The sequence below is a fragment of the Castor canadensis genome, chromosome 15 (genome assembly GCF_047511655.1).
Source record: "Castor canadensis chromosome 15, mCasCan1.hap1v2, whole genome shotgun sequence".
Classification (NCBI taxonomy): Eukaryota; Metazoa; Chordata; class Mammalia; order Rodentia; family Castoridae; genus Castor; species Castor canadensis.
Genome location: NC_133400.1, coordinates 81,529,311 through 81,547,335, shown reverse-complemented (window position 1 = coordinate 81,547,335; position 18,025 = coordinate 81,529,311). Strand labels below are relative to the sequence as shown.

The following is an 18,025-nucleotide window of genomic DNA, read 5'->3' as shown; positions in this document are numbered from 1 at the left end:
AAATGTTACATCAATAGTATACATATTTGGTTCAGGGACACTAGTCTTGATTATTGTTTGTAATGTAAGGAAAGTCTATTTTCTTTTCTGTAACTTATAAAGTGCTTTATCCTGTGTTTATCTCATCCAGTGATCTGTTCCATAACCTGTGTGCATTATCTTGTAATCATCTATATAAGGTGGAGAAAACTCAAAGTAAAAGGCCAAGGAATCTCTCAAAATCATGCAATAGTTTTTTGGAATAAAAAAGGATAAAAATAAACATAAGATTCAAGGCAGTTTATAGAGATAAATATAATAGTAAGTTAGAAGAGAGGTGAGTCAGGCTGGAGGCATGACTCAAGTTGTAAAGTGCCAGCAAAGAAAAGGGGTGAGGGAATGGAGGGAGGGAGCATGAGATCAACACAGAACAAGAATTGCTTACAGTCTTCACCTTTGCTTTTCATAGGAACACATTTGGCTTCAAAAAACTACCCCAATGCTTAACTTGGTTTGCATATTTTAACTTTGGGTTCAAAGAGTGGGTGGATGGATGATTTATAATTCCACAAGACCTAAAACTAGATCTAAATGAACCTTACTAATTCTTAAATAAACGAAGTAACCTGGCTAAAGTAACTTCAGTTCTCTCAATATCATTTAAAAATCACAGGACACCAGTCCAACATTCAAAAGTATTTATGCAACAGATGGGACTAAGTTGTTTTGCTCCCTCTAAAAATTTGATAGAAATGATGGTGATAATAATTTAAAACACTGCTTTAAAACAAAACAATAAAAACATAAGGGAGAGTGTTCTAATCTACTAAGTCTAATATGGCATTTATGACATCTCCCTGCCACTTACAAATGCTTAATGCAAGCAAGATTTACGTTTGCTTCCTACACTTTCCCAAATTTAAGGGGAAAATTCAGAGATTTTATATTTAAACAATAATATATTTCTTTCTTAATAGGACACTCTCTTCTATCCTTAGCCCAGCCCTTCCCACCAAGTTTTGCAACAAACACATCCATTTTAGGAGGGGATATGGGAAACCCTGCTAGTGGCAGCTGTACCTGCAGGGGCCATACTTTATGGAGGGACGACCTGGCTTGAGGATTTGAGAAGAGGTAAGGAAGTCTTAAGTAAGTAAAAATAAAAGACTCTTTGAAGCTTCTATAAATACAATTAAAATTAAACCTAGTTACCTTAAAAATCCCTTAAGAAAAACCATGCTCAAGAAACCACCATACCTTTTTTGATTCATAAGGAGTTCTCTGTGGAGATCTTGATGGTTCCGGGACGTTTTGACAGGATTAATGAGTTTCTGTGGCCTGATTAGTTCAGGATTGTCATCCTCTATGTAGTCTGGCTCAGCCATGATGTTTCTTGGAATGAGAAACGAGTCTTTAGGATCAGTATCTTCGGGTGGGCTGTCTGAAACAGAAAGAGGATAAAAATGCATTTGCCATCTTTTCTGCCAAGACTTCTCTCACTACTGCAGAGGATCCCAGAGCTGTCCCTGGTCTGGCACACTAGGACATGCTGTCCTCTCTGGTCTCCTTCAGGGACATCATTAATGAATCTTCCCAAGTTTTCAGAAAGTTACCTGGGAAGTCCAGGAGAGAAGACCAAGGCAGAGCCATGTGACCTGCTCTAGTCCCCGCCTTTCACACCCTGATTTGGTTGTACAGGACCCTTCTTACCATTATGTCCCAATGGCAACTTAGCAGTGAGTACCTGGGCAACAGCCAGGGAGCCTTAACTGCTTCCTTCAATCTCAGCAATTTAATCCACAGAGGGTTCTGAGTTCAGAGTCTGCCTGGCCTGTGATGGTCATGGTTATTTCTCCTTCTCTTCTCACTTGAGTGCCATGTGGCCTCATCCTGTCCAGGCCCTTCAGGTCTATCCTCAGTTGGAACCTTCGCAGAGAGGGCTGACCTTCTGACAGCTACTAAAGACTATCTCTCTTTCGGTGTTTCCCCAGTTACCCATGCTTGTCCAGAGCCATGCTCCCAAGGCATGGTAGAACAGAGGAAGGAGGGAAAGAGGAGAACCTGCAGCAAGAGCCCTTTCTTGGGCGTCACTGGGGTGCAGCAGAAGGAATACTGGCTGAAGTACCTGAACGGCTACTTAACCTTTTTGGCCTTAGACTCCCTCTGGTCAACACCCAACCCCCCCCTCTCAGAATTGTCCATTTTGTGACTCAGTGTATGGAATTATGAGAGACCCTGGAGAGTGCCATCTGGCTCCTTTCTTAGACTCCCACAGCTATCTAGGGTAGACTGTACACATAACCAGTGGGGTCTCTTTTCCTGAGATAGAAGAAAAACCTCATGGGGCCTTGGCAAGAGGAAAAGGGATGGCTGTGCAACAAGCTGCAGTCTGGAGCTGACAGCCCAAATGTGAGTGCTGTGAACCTCCAGGCACATCTCTTGGTACAGAACCATCACTACTCTCCTGCCCTCAAAACAACCTTGGTAAATATTTCATGATAATTAACTTGCTCTTTTACAGTTCCCTGTCCCCAGCTGATTGTCAGACCTGACTATGGCAAAATATTCAACATCAGATGGTTCCTAGAAAGTCCACAGTGCACGATTAGTAATTCTCTGGCTACTTTCATGCCCATTAATGGAACAGTGATCATAGAACATGGAAGGTGTGGGAGAGAGTGCCACACCTGATCTACTCACACTTAGAACTGCCACCTTCCCAACTCTGTGTCCCAGCAGCAAGTGCAAAAGGTTGTCCATTACAAAATGCATCCTGACACAGGGTAACCACAGGTTTCTGCCTATTCTCTGCACGGCTGAGGACAACTTCTCCCCCAGTTCTAGATCCACAGCCCTGTCAGAGACTGGCAAATGCTAAACAAATGTCAACTACATGTTATCTGTACTAAGAAGAAAGAGAAGGACTCCTCCACGGACAAGCTCCTAAACCAAAGACTTCGTCCATCTTTACTTCCACGCATGGAGGCCACCCACCAAGCATACAGCTAAGGGAAGGGTGAGACTGTTCACTACCTGGGGTAGGGGTGAAAGGAGGAAAAGGGCAGGGCATGCATCCAGGGACTCCAGCACATGGCAGGGAGATTGGGTGAACACTGGCAAAGTGCAAAGATGTGTTTTCAAGTAAAATTCCAGAGAAACATGTGCAGCAACAGTCAGCTAAAGTCAAAGCAGGAGTTTAAGTTCAAAGTCATCAATGATGCTTCCCTAAACCCCTGAGATGACCCAGGACATTGCTGAAATCTAAGGCATCTGATGGGAAAATCTGTACACAGTGGCAGCCAATGGTTTCCCGTGGTCTAGATATGGCACATGCAGGTTTTATTTGCATGCATTTGATTCCAATGACAACCCTACAAATAAAAGAACTACAATCTTCACAGACAGGAAAATGTTGACACAAAATGTAAGTACTACAGCATAAAGCTAAAACTAAAAAACATGACCTATGCTCTATCCACCAAAGTGCAATGCCTAACATTTTCATAGCAACATCTTTTGAAAATTAATGAGAAAATAAAAAGAATAAAAATCCAAAGACTAAGTCAACTAAAATAGAAGGACTGTAGTTAAATATCTGAGGCATCACAGTACAATAAAGGCTCAAAATTCCCCAATGACAAGCAATATATGACAGTTAGCCCAAACAGTCCTCAGATGCTACGTGTGTTGATCTTTTAGCTGAGAATCTCTGCAACCTTATCCAAATAAAGGTACAAACCTTGCACATAGTGAGTTAGGGAACCCATCACAGCCAGCATGACTTCAGCAAGTGCCCCATAGAAACTGTGCCTCTTGGTTAAAATCTCAAATGTACTGAACACACCTCGCAGATGGGATTGTCTAAAGAGTCACCAGCAGTTCCACTTAGTTAATCAGTAGACAAAGGAGGCTACATGCTTCCATAAAAGGACCTGTTTCTCTGCTCAAAACCATGGATAATCTCCATGACGCCAAATCGAGTGCCTCCCAAGGTCAATGTTACAATGGGGAGGGTTTAGAACAAACTGTCATAAGGCAAAGAAAGAATCAAGAATTGGGGTGCTACTATAACCCCACACCAGGTGAAAGAAGGGTTTGGCCAGGAAGTATGCAGCACAGGTTGGCGGACACACCAATTGTTTTCTGACTTCTCTTTAGATTTAGTTTCTTAGAAGTCTTTCTTCCCCCATAGGTCCAGCTGGGTGAGTTGAGCCTAAGACTGCCTGCTGCTATAAAGACACCAACCCTCGAGCAATGCGTATGGCCGCAGGAGTTCTATATAAATCCAGGTGTACATACTTTCCATCCTCATTTTCACTGTCTTTCCAGGCATAACTGGAGCTGGGAGGGGCACAAGAGCCCCTCAGCTGGAGACCAGTGTGCAAATGGCCACCCTCTGTGGACCAGGCAGCAGGGATCCCTACAGTTTCTCCCACAACACACTGCGTGGGGTATGGGAAAGAGAAGGGGTGAAGCATCCTGGGCAACTTCTCCCTGTTCTCTGTACTCACAGGAGCGGCTGGTAGGTTTGGGATTTTCAGTGGCTTTCCACCCTGGAGCCACGCCACGGCAACAACCATCTCAATGATCTTCTCACCTGACACTCTTTCCCTGCCACCAAGCATCCAGCCCACTGCCACCCAAGCTAGACAACACAATTATAATCATAGGTAACTCTTGCATTTCGACATGAATGCTCCCAATACATTTACTCATCTCTGCCTCCCTCTATCAGCCTGCCTATGCCAATGCTGTTCCCTCCCGCAGGCATGCTGATCCTCTTCCTACTGCAACCCCACATGTCTGCATCACTCATCCTTTCAGATCCAGAGCCATTCAAATCTCCCATGAAGCCTTCTCTAATTCTCCAGTTGTAATTAACTCTTTGCCCTCTAACACCTATGGAATTTTCTTTGTTCCCTCTTGTAGTATTCATCAATTACCACCTAGTATTTCAGCAATATTTACATAAATCTCATCATCCCTTCATTGTAAAGATTACATCTGGTAATGTTCTTCAGACACTTCGGGTTTGTTCAAATATTATTGAAAGGAAATAACAAAATCATGGGTTAGCTAACAGCAGGGGGAGCCCCTGAGTTATTTGGATTCGTAAGCAACTTGGTAAAAGTGCTGAAAGTAGATGGTAGGCTAGGTGGGTTTCCTCTCTGAGCATCAAGTAATATAGGAGCTTGAGAGTAAAGATGAGAAAGAAGTGTCTAGAAGCAAAACTACACTGAAAGGGGGTATTACTGCTACATTTAATATCGCTTCTAGACATAAACACAAAGGTATTCTTATTATATTCACTCTACTGACCAAGTAACTGACCCATAAAATTTTTTTGTTAAAGTACCAAGTCAATAAAAGAAAACCAGTGTCAGCTAAATGAAGAAAAAACAAAATTGGTTTGAGATCTAAAGCTTAACCTCCTTGACCATCAGTTCCCGTCTTTTCAAATGAACACTGTGACTTGACTGCGATGTAGTGATTTGACTGATCTATAAGTACTCTGGAACTCCTGGCATGCGTGAGTACTTAACCAGAAGCTATTGTTAGCTAAGCTAAGCTATTTAATCAAAACCACTACATACCTATTTTTATTTGAAGGCTTGGTAACCTTATGTACAAAATCTATTTCTCTAGGTTTTGTTTTTATCCAAAGCATGTTCAATTGAATGACCCACAGTTTCTCATTGGTGACATTCACTATTTCTAAGACTTATGCATACTCCAAACACAAGAGCCTTCTGGCTAGTATAAAAAGATCTATGGATCACATTATCAAGGTGCTACATGGAGTTCTGAATGGCTCCAGATAAGAGTGGAAGAGTGTAGCAAGGAAACAGTGAGGGCCTTTCACACTGTGCTCAGGTGGTGGGAATTGCCTGAAAGATTTAAGCAGCTGAATGAGGATAGAATTGAATTTTAAACAAATACTAATAGTATGCACTGAAAATCCAATCTAATGAGAAATCTGCCTTTAATTTCTGCTAATTAACAAATGGAAGCCATTACTAAACTCTACTAATCCAAAGGATAAGGAAATCCCATCCTTTCAGATGGATTTTGAAGCTTTGCTTTTTTTTTTTCTCCTTTCCTTTCAATGGGAAGCTGGGCCCAGCTCTACATCCATCACAAATGTTTTGTGTTGGCTGCTTTTCAGAGGTAAGCAACCATTCCCACTGAAAACTTTCACAGCCAGGCTGATAAAATCAACATTTATTGCAGCTGAGTTTTCCCATCATACTATTTTGGCTCCATATTTGCATATTTCTACATCAAACAGTTAAAACTCAAAACCTAATCTTATGAGATTTTAAGAATCAGAATTTAGAGATTATGTCAATTTTCGTGTTTATCTAAATGGTAAGAACCTAATTCTACCTAGAAGCACTAATACTTGAATTCTGTTCAAAAGAACCCCTTGGCTTGGTGGCAACATTTATAGTTTACAAGTACACTAGCCCATCAACACGAAGCAATTCAACTTTTGAACTGCTGCAACTTGTGGGATGGTGAAAGTATTCCACAGCATTCTTTCTGAGAATCTATTCCCCAGGCCAACTCTAGGAGACTCTGATAACTTCTGGAAACACCCTGAGAAAGCCAACATGCTTTATACTGCAGGCTGGCAAACTCCAGGCCTGAGTCGGCTTACCAAAGGACAGCCATTTCTTGGATGCAAAGCAATGTCCCTTTGTCCCAGACAAGCAGAAAAATGCGTTAAGAGAAGAATTTCTCCCAAATGGTCTTGGCTTCGGTCTGGCAAATTCCTGACCTGCCTAGCCTTAAGATGAACCTAAGAACTCAACCTTGGATCAGAAATAGTGACATCATCTAGCACCCAAGGATCTGACAAATGCTCAGACCCTTATGGCCACAGGCTGGAAAAGATGCCCTGCCACAGTAATCTGGCACAGGGGAGAAATGTTAAGTTTTCCACACTGCCATGGGGACCCCGCAGCTCCCAAGTGGCTCACTTAAAACAACAATGAAATCCCAACAAACTTGTTCCCAATATGCTTCTGTACAAATGCCAAACAGTGACGCTCATGGGAAAATATCAAACTCATTTTCTCATCCTTCCGAAAGGTATTTTTAAATGAGGCACATATTTTATATTAGAAGATGAGAAAGGAGGGAAGAGAGATTAAGGCAAGAAATATCCAGAAGTTAAAATTGCAAACAAAATGGATGACCCTAATCGTGGCCTCTGTTCATTTTTCCAATCTGGACAGAAGGGTAGCAGAAAGGGAAATGGAAGGAAGAAAAGAAACTCCCTAATAGGTGAGCCCAAAGCACAGTGGAGTCACTCAGCAGCCTGCACCTGCGAAGGCCTGGAAAACCCCAGGAATTTCCCCATCTCTGTGTTTCAGTCTTACCTGTAACATGAACAGCCCTGTTCAGTAATCTGTTGTGAGTAAGTATTCTTAGCATATGGCAATTAAATAAATTAGGGGTCTGTGAAAAAACAACATCTCCTTAGTTTAACTCTTCAAACATCAAGTCAACCCAATTAATATTCACTATTTAACCTCCCACATTCCTTGTGGAACCTGGCCTACCCAATTGGTTGATGGAACTCCAAAAAAAGTCAAAACAGAGAATAGTTGAAATCTTCTTAGAGGCATGGTTTGTATAATGCTCAATGAAACCTATGGAAAGGGTGAGTAATAAACAATAGGTTGGGGACAGAAAATGAAAATGTACTAGAATAGTTTATTTGACATCCCATGCTACTGGCAACAGAATTTACTAGGCCTGCATATTTAAAAACAAGCTTCTGTGCTATTAGAGCTTTTATATTAGCATTTAACAGCAACAACAACAAAAAAAAAAACTGCTCCTGCTTGTAGAATGGGTACACAAAATGTCAGAAGCAGAACTGAGAGAGCAAGTATGACAGCTGGACACCCAAACTCCTGCTACAGCCTGAGCAGAAGAAACCTATGCTGCCGGTCAACAAGTGAAAGTCTGGCCTGCTTTCCACAGAAACTAACAAGTTCCTCCTGCTTGTGCTCCTCAAAGTTCAAGACTTTGCTAAAAAATGAGACATTTGCTAAATTGCCCAATATATCATGATCAAAGCCAAAGTAAAAGGTAAAAAAAGAAACCAGTTAAGAATAATCCAGTTTTGATGGAAAGTTGTATATTCAAAGTAACCTAGAAAAGTTTTGAAGATGAAATGTAAAAACCAGTGAAACACAAACTCTAGGGATGCACCAGGGGTGGGGTTCAGTGGTAGAATGCTTGCCTAGAAGACACTAGGCCCAGGATTTGAACCCCAACACCCAACATTGGGTGGGAAAAGCATTTCGGAGCTAAATAAAGTCCTTCAAGGGCCTTTAGCCAACTACAGCATCCCTCTGTGCTCCCCAGAGACTGATACTTGGGGGACTTTTCCCATTCAATTACCTGAAGTTCTAAGACATAAGACAGGACCTCTGCACATTCACTCTCTCTGCTCCAGGGCAGGATTAAAATCACCTGGTAGGCTGTAGCACAACCCTAATTTCTTGAAGAGCGCATGTCAGGGGGAGAGGAACACTCTTTCGCCATGGCCAACAGCAGCACATCTACACAAGAACTGAGAAAAGCAAACGGACAGCTGGCTAGCACGTGCCGTGGTGGTGACAGGCAGCCAGCTGTGCGAAGGCAGCAAGTCAGAGCCTGCTACTCTGGCAGTTCTGCACTTTCCAGCCTAGCCAGTCCCACCTGAAGTGGAAACCACAGGAATCCATGAGCTCAGTCAGGAAGTGGCTGGGCCTGAGGACTAAGCTAGAGAAATGTCACCCTGATCGAGGGCCATGGTGAGCATCCTCCTTACCAACTGTTCTCTGGGGGCTGGCTGTGCCCCTTGGCCAGTCAGATGTTCTCTCAGATAAAAGGCCCTGTGCTCCTGACCTTCAAGGTCTGTCCATGAGGGCTGAGATCCATGAGGCAGCCAAAGAAAAAAGCCACCAGTGTATCACTAACAGACAACAAATGTCAGCACACCTGTTCCTATAGCCTAAGTATCCCTGTCCAGGGGGATGTCCTCAGGACTCAGGGATCACAGGCTTCTTTGTAGATGACATTCTCTTCGGGCTCGCTCTAGGATCTGAAGCTGTTGTCCATCTCCTTCTGGGTTTGAAAGCCAGCCCTTTGGATACCCTCTCTTGATCTGCCCATGTAGAGCCACACTCCACATCACCTGCCATTTACTGTGGGCCACCTCAATGCCAAACACCCATCAGGTTCTGAGTAAGACCACACAGAACAGGACAGGAAAGATCCTGCAAACCAAGTGGACACTGCAGTGGCAATCATCCCAGGCAAACTGAGGCTGAAGCTGCTGCTGTAAGAAGCAACAGAGATGACACCATGTGCACCACCCTCTTGCTATTGGGCACTCACTCACTGCAGTCCCCTAATGTCCCACCCTCAGCCTTGAGGGGGAACCAACTCACTCATAGATTCTTCTCTATAAATAGACTGGAAAACCATCCCCTTGCCACTGCTAGCATCCTAGTTGCTGTTTTCTCCCTGCACTCTCGGAATCTTGCAATCAGTTCCTACTGAGTTTCATCCCTTCTGGCCATCCTGCCCTCCAACCCAACTGCACCGTCAGCCCATCCAATGCACCACCCAATTTAATCAGATCCAGAGCTGCCAAGCTGACCATCACTGTCACCTCAAAATGGAAGGTTCAACCACCTGGCCTCCCTTTCAAGTTTTTCCAGAGTTGGGTTTTCCTCCCCCTCCCCAAACTTGTGGCTCCTGCTCTCCAGCACCAATCCTCTACTCCTCTCACCCAGTGCACACAAAACCCAGGCACAGTCCTATTTCTACCTCTCTTCTGGATTGATTCCTTCCCACATGAAATTCCTTTCTCCAGTCCATGAAAACCCCAGGCACCTTGCACAAACTTCACTCAAATCTTCCCTCTCCACAAACCACAGCCACTCCTCAAGAGATAAGACCTTTTGGTCTGAACCAGTGTGTACATTTACCCTGATACTCCCTTTCTGCTATGGATTTAACCCTTTGGCAATCCTATGCCCCAAATTCAGTTTCTATGCATCTGTGTTGTCTCCCTACAAGGACAGATGTGAGTCCCCACAGAAGGGAGGAGACCTCGGATCAACTCCATCATCCACGCACAGCTCTCGCACACAAAGACCTCCAACCTAAAGTAGCCACACAGTGACTAGTAGACACAGATCTAGTAGAAAGCTGAGGCCACCACTCCTTGTGCCTTCTCTGAGTCATGGGAGACAACACCTCTGGTCTTACTCCATGCTGTGCGTCACACAGCAAGCACTTTATAAAAGTGTATTGACGGTTGGGGCTGAAGGATTAGAGGAACCAGATGGAGTAATTAACCTCCCCACTTAGGCTTTGTTGATTTCTTCAGGGTTGCTCCTTCATATTCCTGCAGGGCATTGTTAATATTTCTTGTAGGATACTGAAATCTACTTTGATTAAGATTAAATTTGAACTTTTCTTACTACTCATATTAGCCAGGAAAGGAAAAGCCTGACTCTTACTCATTTCTTATCTTCACAAACAGCCCAGTCACAGACCGGTCAGCTGAACTGACCAGCTACTGATCAGGGCAAGCCAAAAGGGTGGGCTGAGCACAGGGGAGGACAGGACGACATGCTTCAAGCAAATCCCCTTTCCTCAAGATATCTTGCAGGTGCTTAGCAAGTGAGGCGCCGCTAGTTGTTCTGGACACAGATCTGCAAAGGGAATCAAATGCTCATTTTTCCGACTAACAGCCTATGCTCATTCCCAAATAAGAACGTTCAACAAAATCCTCACTAAAGCTGTAACAAATGCCATGCACACAGGCAATGAGTCTTTGCCCACAGAAAGATAATTCAGATATTTGTCTGGTGGGAAACAAATATTAGAACATTGGTTGATAAATACTCCCATGAAATAATTAGCAGTTCGTTAATATGAAGCACATTTATCTACATACCCTCTAAGCAACTGAAATGCTGTCCTATTAATGGATTTCATTAATAATTGATTACCCTAAACTCACTGGCCTTCAAATTGCCTTAGACTGATAAATTACACTTAATCACATAATATTTGATAGATGACTAGTCTTAAGTTTAGATTCAAGTATTCCTCCTCCAACATAAGCCACTTGCTGAAAACAGAATTGCAAGGACCCTTGATTCTTCAGGAAAGAGTATTCTGTGGTCTAACAGTGTCACCCAGTGGTAAAAGGTACAGTTTGTGTTCAGAGCAGCAGTGTTTTAAAAGAAATCATTGGCACTTATTTCTTTACTACAAAGAAGAAAGAAAACAGTTTTTGAAGGAAACTGGTGTGTACACTCTAAAAAGCATGGAGCTGGCACAGAAGAGAGCTATTCTTTGTCCGAGGCTACCCAGAAGTCTTAGGAGACCTTAATAGGAGGGGGCAAGAAGTTCTGAGCTTGGCCTCCCACAGAAGAGGCACAGCAGAGAAGCCCCATGGGCAGAAGCAGTGTGTGCTGACTTGAAGCCAGCTATCACCCCAGGCTGAGCAAGGCAACCACGGCCACCCTGGCTCTCTGCTTCTGTCTGTCCCTGTGCCCATCTACCATTTAGCCATCTCAACGCAAAAACTTAGCTCTGCTGTAAAAGGATTAAAAAAAAAAACTCAGAGTCAACTTACTGTTCCATTCTAAAAACTAAAAAACAAACAAACAAATCCGCTGTATACCTTGTATACATAGTGAAGTTCATCTGAAAATAATAAATTATTTGCAGGACTATATATAGCTCCGTATTATGCCTAATACAGCCATGGTCCTAATTTTAATCCCCAGCAACATACACACACAAAGAGAAAAGTTATTGAATGCCCTTATTCCAACAAACAGGTTAGGCAAGATGGCCTCTAAGATCCCTTGTAAGTTAAACAGTTGAAGGTTATGATGGATGAAAAGGAGGTAAGCTTGCTTGTCTGTTGACTTTATGACCAAGAGCTGCAGAGTTGTGGCCTCACTGCCAGGGCCAGATGGATGCATGAAGGATGTACTCCTTAGATTCCACACAGACCTCGCTTTGACCTCCATTCCTACTCACCCAGTTCCCTAAACCCCTGTCCCTCTGCCAGAGATCCATCCTGGTAGGCCTCCTGGTAGGAATGCATGCATCCACCCTCACACCCTGTCCTCCTCAAAGAGTCTCAACTGCTGGGGCCCAGGGCAGAGGCCCACATGGGAGTAGAGGGACCTCACTTTGTTAAACCCAAACTTCATGTCCAGGGGCATCCTAAATATCACAGACAAGAACACAGCTTTTAAAATAAAGACTACTGAACTAGCAGCAGCAATCACTTTTATACCTTATATGAAAAGCAAACATAAAACAGTATTAATGTTCTTTGCATAAAATTACCTACAGCAGGTATGTCTATCAGCATTGTTTCAATAATTCAAGTCTGAATCCTAAAAAGTACCCTGAAATCAAATCACATTCAGCCTTCTCATTCTTCCCATTCTACAAGTATCGATGCCATCTCAATACATCCATGGGTAGTCTCCTTGCCTACTCCCACCAGAGACCAAAGACACACAAAAAAGGTTAATGACGAAGTTTTCTCTCCTCATTCCCTTACATTTAGAAAATAAGCTTTCACTCTCATAGACTACTTGTAAGAAGATACATTTTGCCCCTATACGGGGGCTTTCCTTTTCTTTTCCTCTCTGTTTAATAAATCTTTGCTCTTTTGCTCAAAAAAATGTACATTTTTGCTACTTTCTTTCTAAAAACTTTATGTGGAAAAAGGCCTTAACATGTCTTTATCTGGTAATTCCAGAGATGTTAACAAAAATGAATGTATAAGAATACTGATCCCAGCATGGTTTCTGATGGGTGAAAAAAGTGGAAGAGGATAACAAAATAGCTAATAATGGAATACAATTCAGTTAACGTTAGGATAAAAATAATGAAAGGGAAACTACTCAGGATGAATTAAACGGGAAAAAAATACGAGGTTCCAAAATAATATGCCCTTGTTTTATAAAACAAATGCCTGTGTGTGTACTTGTGGGTATAAAAACACAGCCCAGAGATCTTCAGTGTCACCAATGCCCCCAGGCCAGCAGCACCAGCACCCCAGGGAATCTGTAAATGCAAATGCACTACCTGAGATGTACTCAGTGAGAATTTCTGCACCCAGCCATCTGTGTTTCATAAAGTGTATTATGTGCCATACAACCTTCCAGGGAGACACTAAATTCACCCCATCGTACAGATGCAGAAACTGAGGCCCAAAGAGGCTGAGGAACTTACCTAAGCCTACAAACGTGTAAGTGGCCATGTCATGCAGCTTACTCTGGAATCCACGCTCTGGAGTCCATGCTGGGTACCACTTTGCTATGGTGCCTCTCTCTAACTCATGTCTAGAAGCCTATTCCAAGCTCTTTCTCCTAACTTAGGAGCATGACACCTCCTAAGCACTGTCTGGTCTCTTTCCCAGTGTTTAGCACTTCTATTACAAAGTTGCTGCTTGGAGGGGGTGCTGTGGGCACCATCACTGACATCCCACTACTATACTCACTGATGAATATCTGGTTGACTTCAGATATTAATAACAGTCCACTTTAGTGCAACTTTAACATCCACCAGCAACTGCCTGGGGCATAATCTCCAAGCTACAAAGGAAAGGCATTTCTACTGCCTGCCATAGTGCAACAGCCATGTGGCAATCCCACAAGCAAACCCACAAGTGGTTTCCAAGCCACTGAAATTAAACAATTTTTTTATTCTCTTGGATTGTGTGTCATTTCAAAAATTACAAATAACACAATGTTTATTTATACTGTGATATTCTGTACCACAGAATTCTAATTTGAAAAAAAAGGTTAGCACACTTTATCCTAAACTACAAATCCCTGAATAAAGAGGCCTCACCTAGCAATTTTATTATATGTTGATTTCTGAGGAGGAATCATCTGGGTTATTCACTCCAGGAAAATACAAAGGGGATGAACTGAGCAATGGTTGATCTAGGCCTCTTCATTCCTGAGAGGAAAGAAACTACACAGACCAGAAAAAACTTCCTGCTGATTAGCTTTCAAAGCCCTCAAACATTCCTCTCTTCAAGAGCTGAATAATAATTCCATAAAACCCATGGCTGGGCTTAACTGCCAAAGTAGTATGTTCAAAATAAAAGACTTGGCCTTCAAAAGACTTAATGACAGAGACGTTAGGAGCAATGCAGAGACTATTTGTTCAACTTTCTTATTACAGAAGAAGAAACTGAGGCCCAGCAAGATGAGAACCAAAGTCTTGCCCTGGCTCATGCTTCACTCTGCCACAATGCCTCTCACACTTACGGCTGCTCTCTTAAGTTATCTACATTGATTTTCTCTATTTTCTACTAACTTTGGTGTGTGTTTTGGCACCATGAGTAACACCACCGCTATCCTGATCAGTAGATGGATGGCATCTTTGAAAACTATAAGAATCTATTTAAATTATAATAATACTTTAATAATAGCACTTCAGTTTTATCTGCTTCTACAACCTGCCAAATTTTAAGACAGTACAAAGTCGTTATGATTTGCATTTTTTTTAGCTAGTCCTGCTGAGCAGCTACAATGTTAAAAACAGTGACTGCTCAAGCCTAGTCACTTCAGAAATCTTCGTCTCTACCTGGCACTTCATCCTCTCCTTCCCTAAGCATCAGCATTCAAGACAACATTGAATAGTGAGTTCTTCAAAACATGAAAACCATCCTCACTGACAGCTTGACCCCAACAAGACCATCAGAACCCAAAGACAGCTTGGACCAGGATACAGACAAACACACATTTTACCTCAAAAATGACCAGATAGTCCCTGTGTTTGTTAACGTGTGACCACTTCTACCCCACTTCAGACTCTGCCTCTAAAAACTGTTAAGACACACAATCACTGCACAGTGCCTGCTCCTGACCAGCCCCATACCCCTCATCCCTCCTTCAGATCACTCACATAAGCACAAGGCCAGCTCTGCCTCTCCAAGACAGTCCAAGGCTCTTTCAGACACTCCGGCCCGCTGAAGCCAACTTACCCATGTCTACAGATGCTCCTGGTGGTTCCTGGATGATGGGATTCCAAAAGCCTTTGTCACAGTAAGTTACCAGCTGGAGTAGGGTTATGGATGGAATAGGAGATGTCCCCCCAGGCTCATGTGTTGAATGCTTGGTCCCCAGCTGGTGGCACTATTTTAGGAGATAGTGAAAACTTTGCATGGGGCCTACCTGGAAAAAGCAGGTCACTGGGGGCGTGCCTTTGAAGGTTGTACCTGGTTCCCCATCCCCTCCAGTCTTTCTCTGCTTCCTGTGTACTATGAGGTAAACAGCCTCTTCAAATGCTCCCTCTGCCATAATGTTCTACCTCATCCCAGACCCACAAACACAAAGCCAAATGACCATGAACCAAACCCTCTAAAATTGTGAGCTAAAATAAATCTTTTCTCCCTTAAGATGCTTGTGTCAGGTACTTACTGGTCACAGAGATGATAAAACTGACTAATACAACTAGAAAAAACCTTAAATGAAAGGTCCACAAACATAAACCCTAACTTACTACTTCTCTGGGTCTGCTTCCTTATTGGTAAAATGACAGCCAGGCATCCTACTGTTTTAGAACTTTTCATCTCAAATGTATACATTCAGCCATACTGCGAATCAAATAAGCTTTTTTACCTAAGAAAGCATTCTGACTTCAGCCACTCAACTTATTATTTCACTTTTTGAAATAGCACAATTAATTAAGTGGTTGTCTATAAACTTCATTTTTCACTCATATAGAAAAATGGAGACTTTGAGGGCAGAAACAATGATCATGATTACGTGTTTTAATGTATGATTACAATGTTTCATAGTTAAAAGACTGTAAGATGACTCTTATCTGATTCTTGTTTCTACTTTGAGAAATTAATGTGATGACTGGGGCACGTCTCCAAGTCTTTGGAGGATTGTCTGTCTTTAACTAAACCCCTGAGAGCAGCTATTTACACATTTCAAGTACTTTTAATTAAAGTCTGTTTTCCCACTTACCTCTCTCTTCAGGCTTTCTGTGAACAACAAACTGCCATTTTATTATGGAGGACATCAAGAGCAATATAGGAAGGGTAAGCCAACAGTCGTCAAGACCAGAACCAGACAGTTAGCCCCTGAACTCAAACATTCACCATGCCCCTCCTAAGTCTGAGTCATGAGGTAGGCCATGGTTCTGATGTTAGGAGCTCGTAGTCCAAAGACACACACACATACAATATACACAGTGAGAGACAACCAGCATGATATGGACACCCTGGGAGTAGAAAGTATAGGGAGGCTCAGAGACAAAATCCTCAAGACTGGACTCCAGCTAGCTCCAAGAGGAGGAAGGGTTTCCCTGTAGACTCCATCAGTGAGATGCCTTAGAGCACTGGTAATACCTGACTGCAAGTAGCTGAAACCACTAGGGCTCCTCTTCAGCTCACAGAAAAATGTTGGCGTTAGATAGTCAAGGCGACAGAGCTCAGTGGTGTCATGAGGGTCCTGGGCTCTCCTCATCATCTTGCCTTGCCTCGCAGCCCCTGCCCACACAGGAGGAAGGAAAGACAGGGAAAGCCTCCTTGCTGGCTCTATTCATCCGAAGAGAAGGAACGCCCAAAAGCCCCTGGGGGACAACTTTCATCTCATTGGGCAGAACAGTATCCTGTGACCACCCCAGCTGCAAAGAAAGCTAGAAAAAAAAACAAACACAGCATGTCAGCAACGCAGAGAAGACAGCAATGGCTGTGGGGTAGATAACCAATTCTACCTCACTGACATACTGTTATTGACTGAATGTGTTCCCCCAAAATTTATGTTAAAGTCCTAAGTTCCCCACCCCTAAGGGGAGAGTATCTGAGGTGGTAATCAGGATGAAGCATCCGAATGTTGTAATTAGGTTGAAGTCATGGTAGACCTTCTGCTATAATACGATGGTATTAGAGTCCTTCAAGCAATTAATCTCTCTCTCTCTCTCTCTCTCTCTCTCTCTCTCTCTCTCTCTCTCTCCACTGCCTCCTTCCCCACCACCAAACACAACTCACTCCCCACCAGATGAGGACACAACAAGATGGCCAGCCAAGAAGAGCATCCTCACTAGGAATGGAAGTAGCTTGCACCATGATCTCAGCCTTCCAGCTCCCAGAACTGTCATTTAAGCCACCCTATCTATGGCATGTTGTTACAGCAGCTTGAGCAGATTAATACATACTAAATTCAGCCATCGTCAAAGGCACACTAACCTCCTGACAAGGGGCTCACCGGGCCCTTCACTGAGCTTCTCTGGACCTCAGCTACAAAGCTGAAAGTGACATTCTTGCCTCCATAACAAAAGCTGCAGTACACAGAGATGGGAAACTTTCAGCCTAAGCTTTGCTGTCTACACAAAATCTCCCTTTTCAAACTAAGGGGGTTTTGGCAAAAGTTCAAACGTAAACACGTTAGTAGTAGGCGTGGGCACCGGAACAAGTGAGTAAACTCCACCAACTCTAACTTTCTCGGCTTGAATTCTGCACATTAATTCAACTCCCTCTGGAGGCTGTTGTTCTAAGACACCAGGCCTTCCCACTTTCCCACAGGCTGCTTTGGAGAGTCAAGGAAAACAAAAACAAGGCAACTCAGCTCTCTGATACTGTTGACTTCCCATAGTGATCTCTGTCACCCCAAAGCACAGCAGAGTCCAGAGGCTGGATTGATATCCCCAAGGGGCTATGCTGAAGTCCTGGACTATCTGTCTGCATGGGGACAGGCACAGGGAGCCTCTCCAAATCAGAATGAGACTAAATACTGGCTACATACTCAGCAAATTAAGGACAGCAGGACAATGGAACCCTAAAAACAGCAGTTTGCATTTATATTGCCAAATATCAGGTGCCATGATGTCTGAAAAGCATAATAACCTTTATTCTCAGGAGTAAGAAGAGGGACCTCACTGTTTAAGGAAGTATTCAAGGGCTGCATGTGGCTGGTGGTGTGGTAGAGCCCTTGCCTAGCATAAGCAAGGCCTTGGGTTCCATCCCAGAACC

General features: G+C 43.2%; 1 protein-coding gene across 6 annotated transcripts in view; it reads right to left on the bottom strand.

The window, feature by feature from the left end:
- Positions 1-18,025, bottom strand: part of Fam107b (family with sequence similarity 107 member B) — a 207,128-nt gene that overhangs the window by 9,114 nt on the left and 179,989 nt on the right. For 4 of the 6 annotated variants that reach the window (XM_020171484.2, XM_020171494.2, XM_074056619.1 and 1 more), the window contains one exon: positions 1,237-1,420. In XM_020171484.2, coding sequence (XP_020027073.1) covers positions 1,237-1,420 — 184 coding nt within the window. Of the gene's footprint in view, positions 1-1,236; positions 1,421-3,718; positions 3,930-16,402; positions 16,669-18,025 lie in introns of those variants that run through there. The other 2 variants (XM_074056617.1, XM_074056618.1) reach the window with 2 other exon arrangements.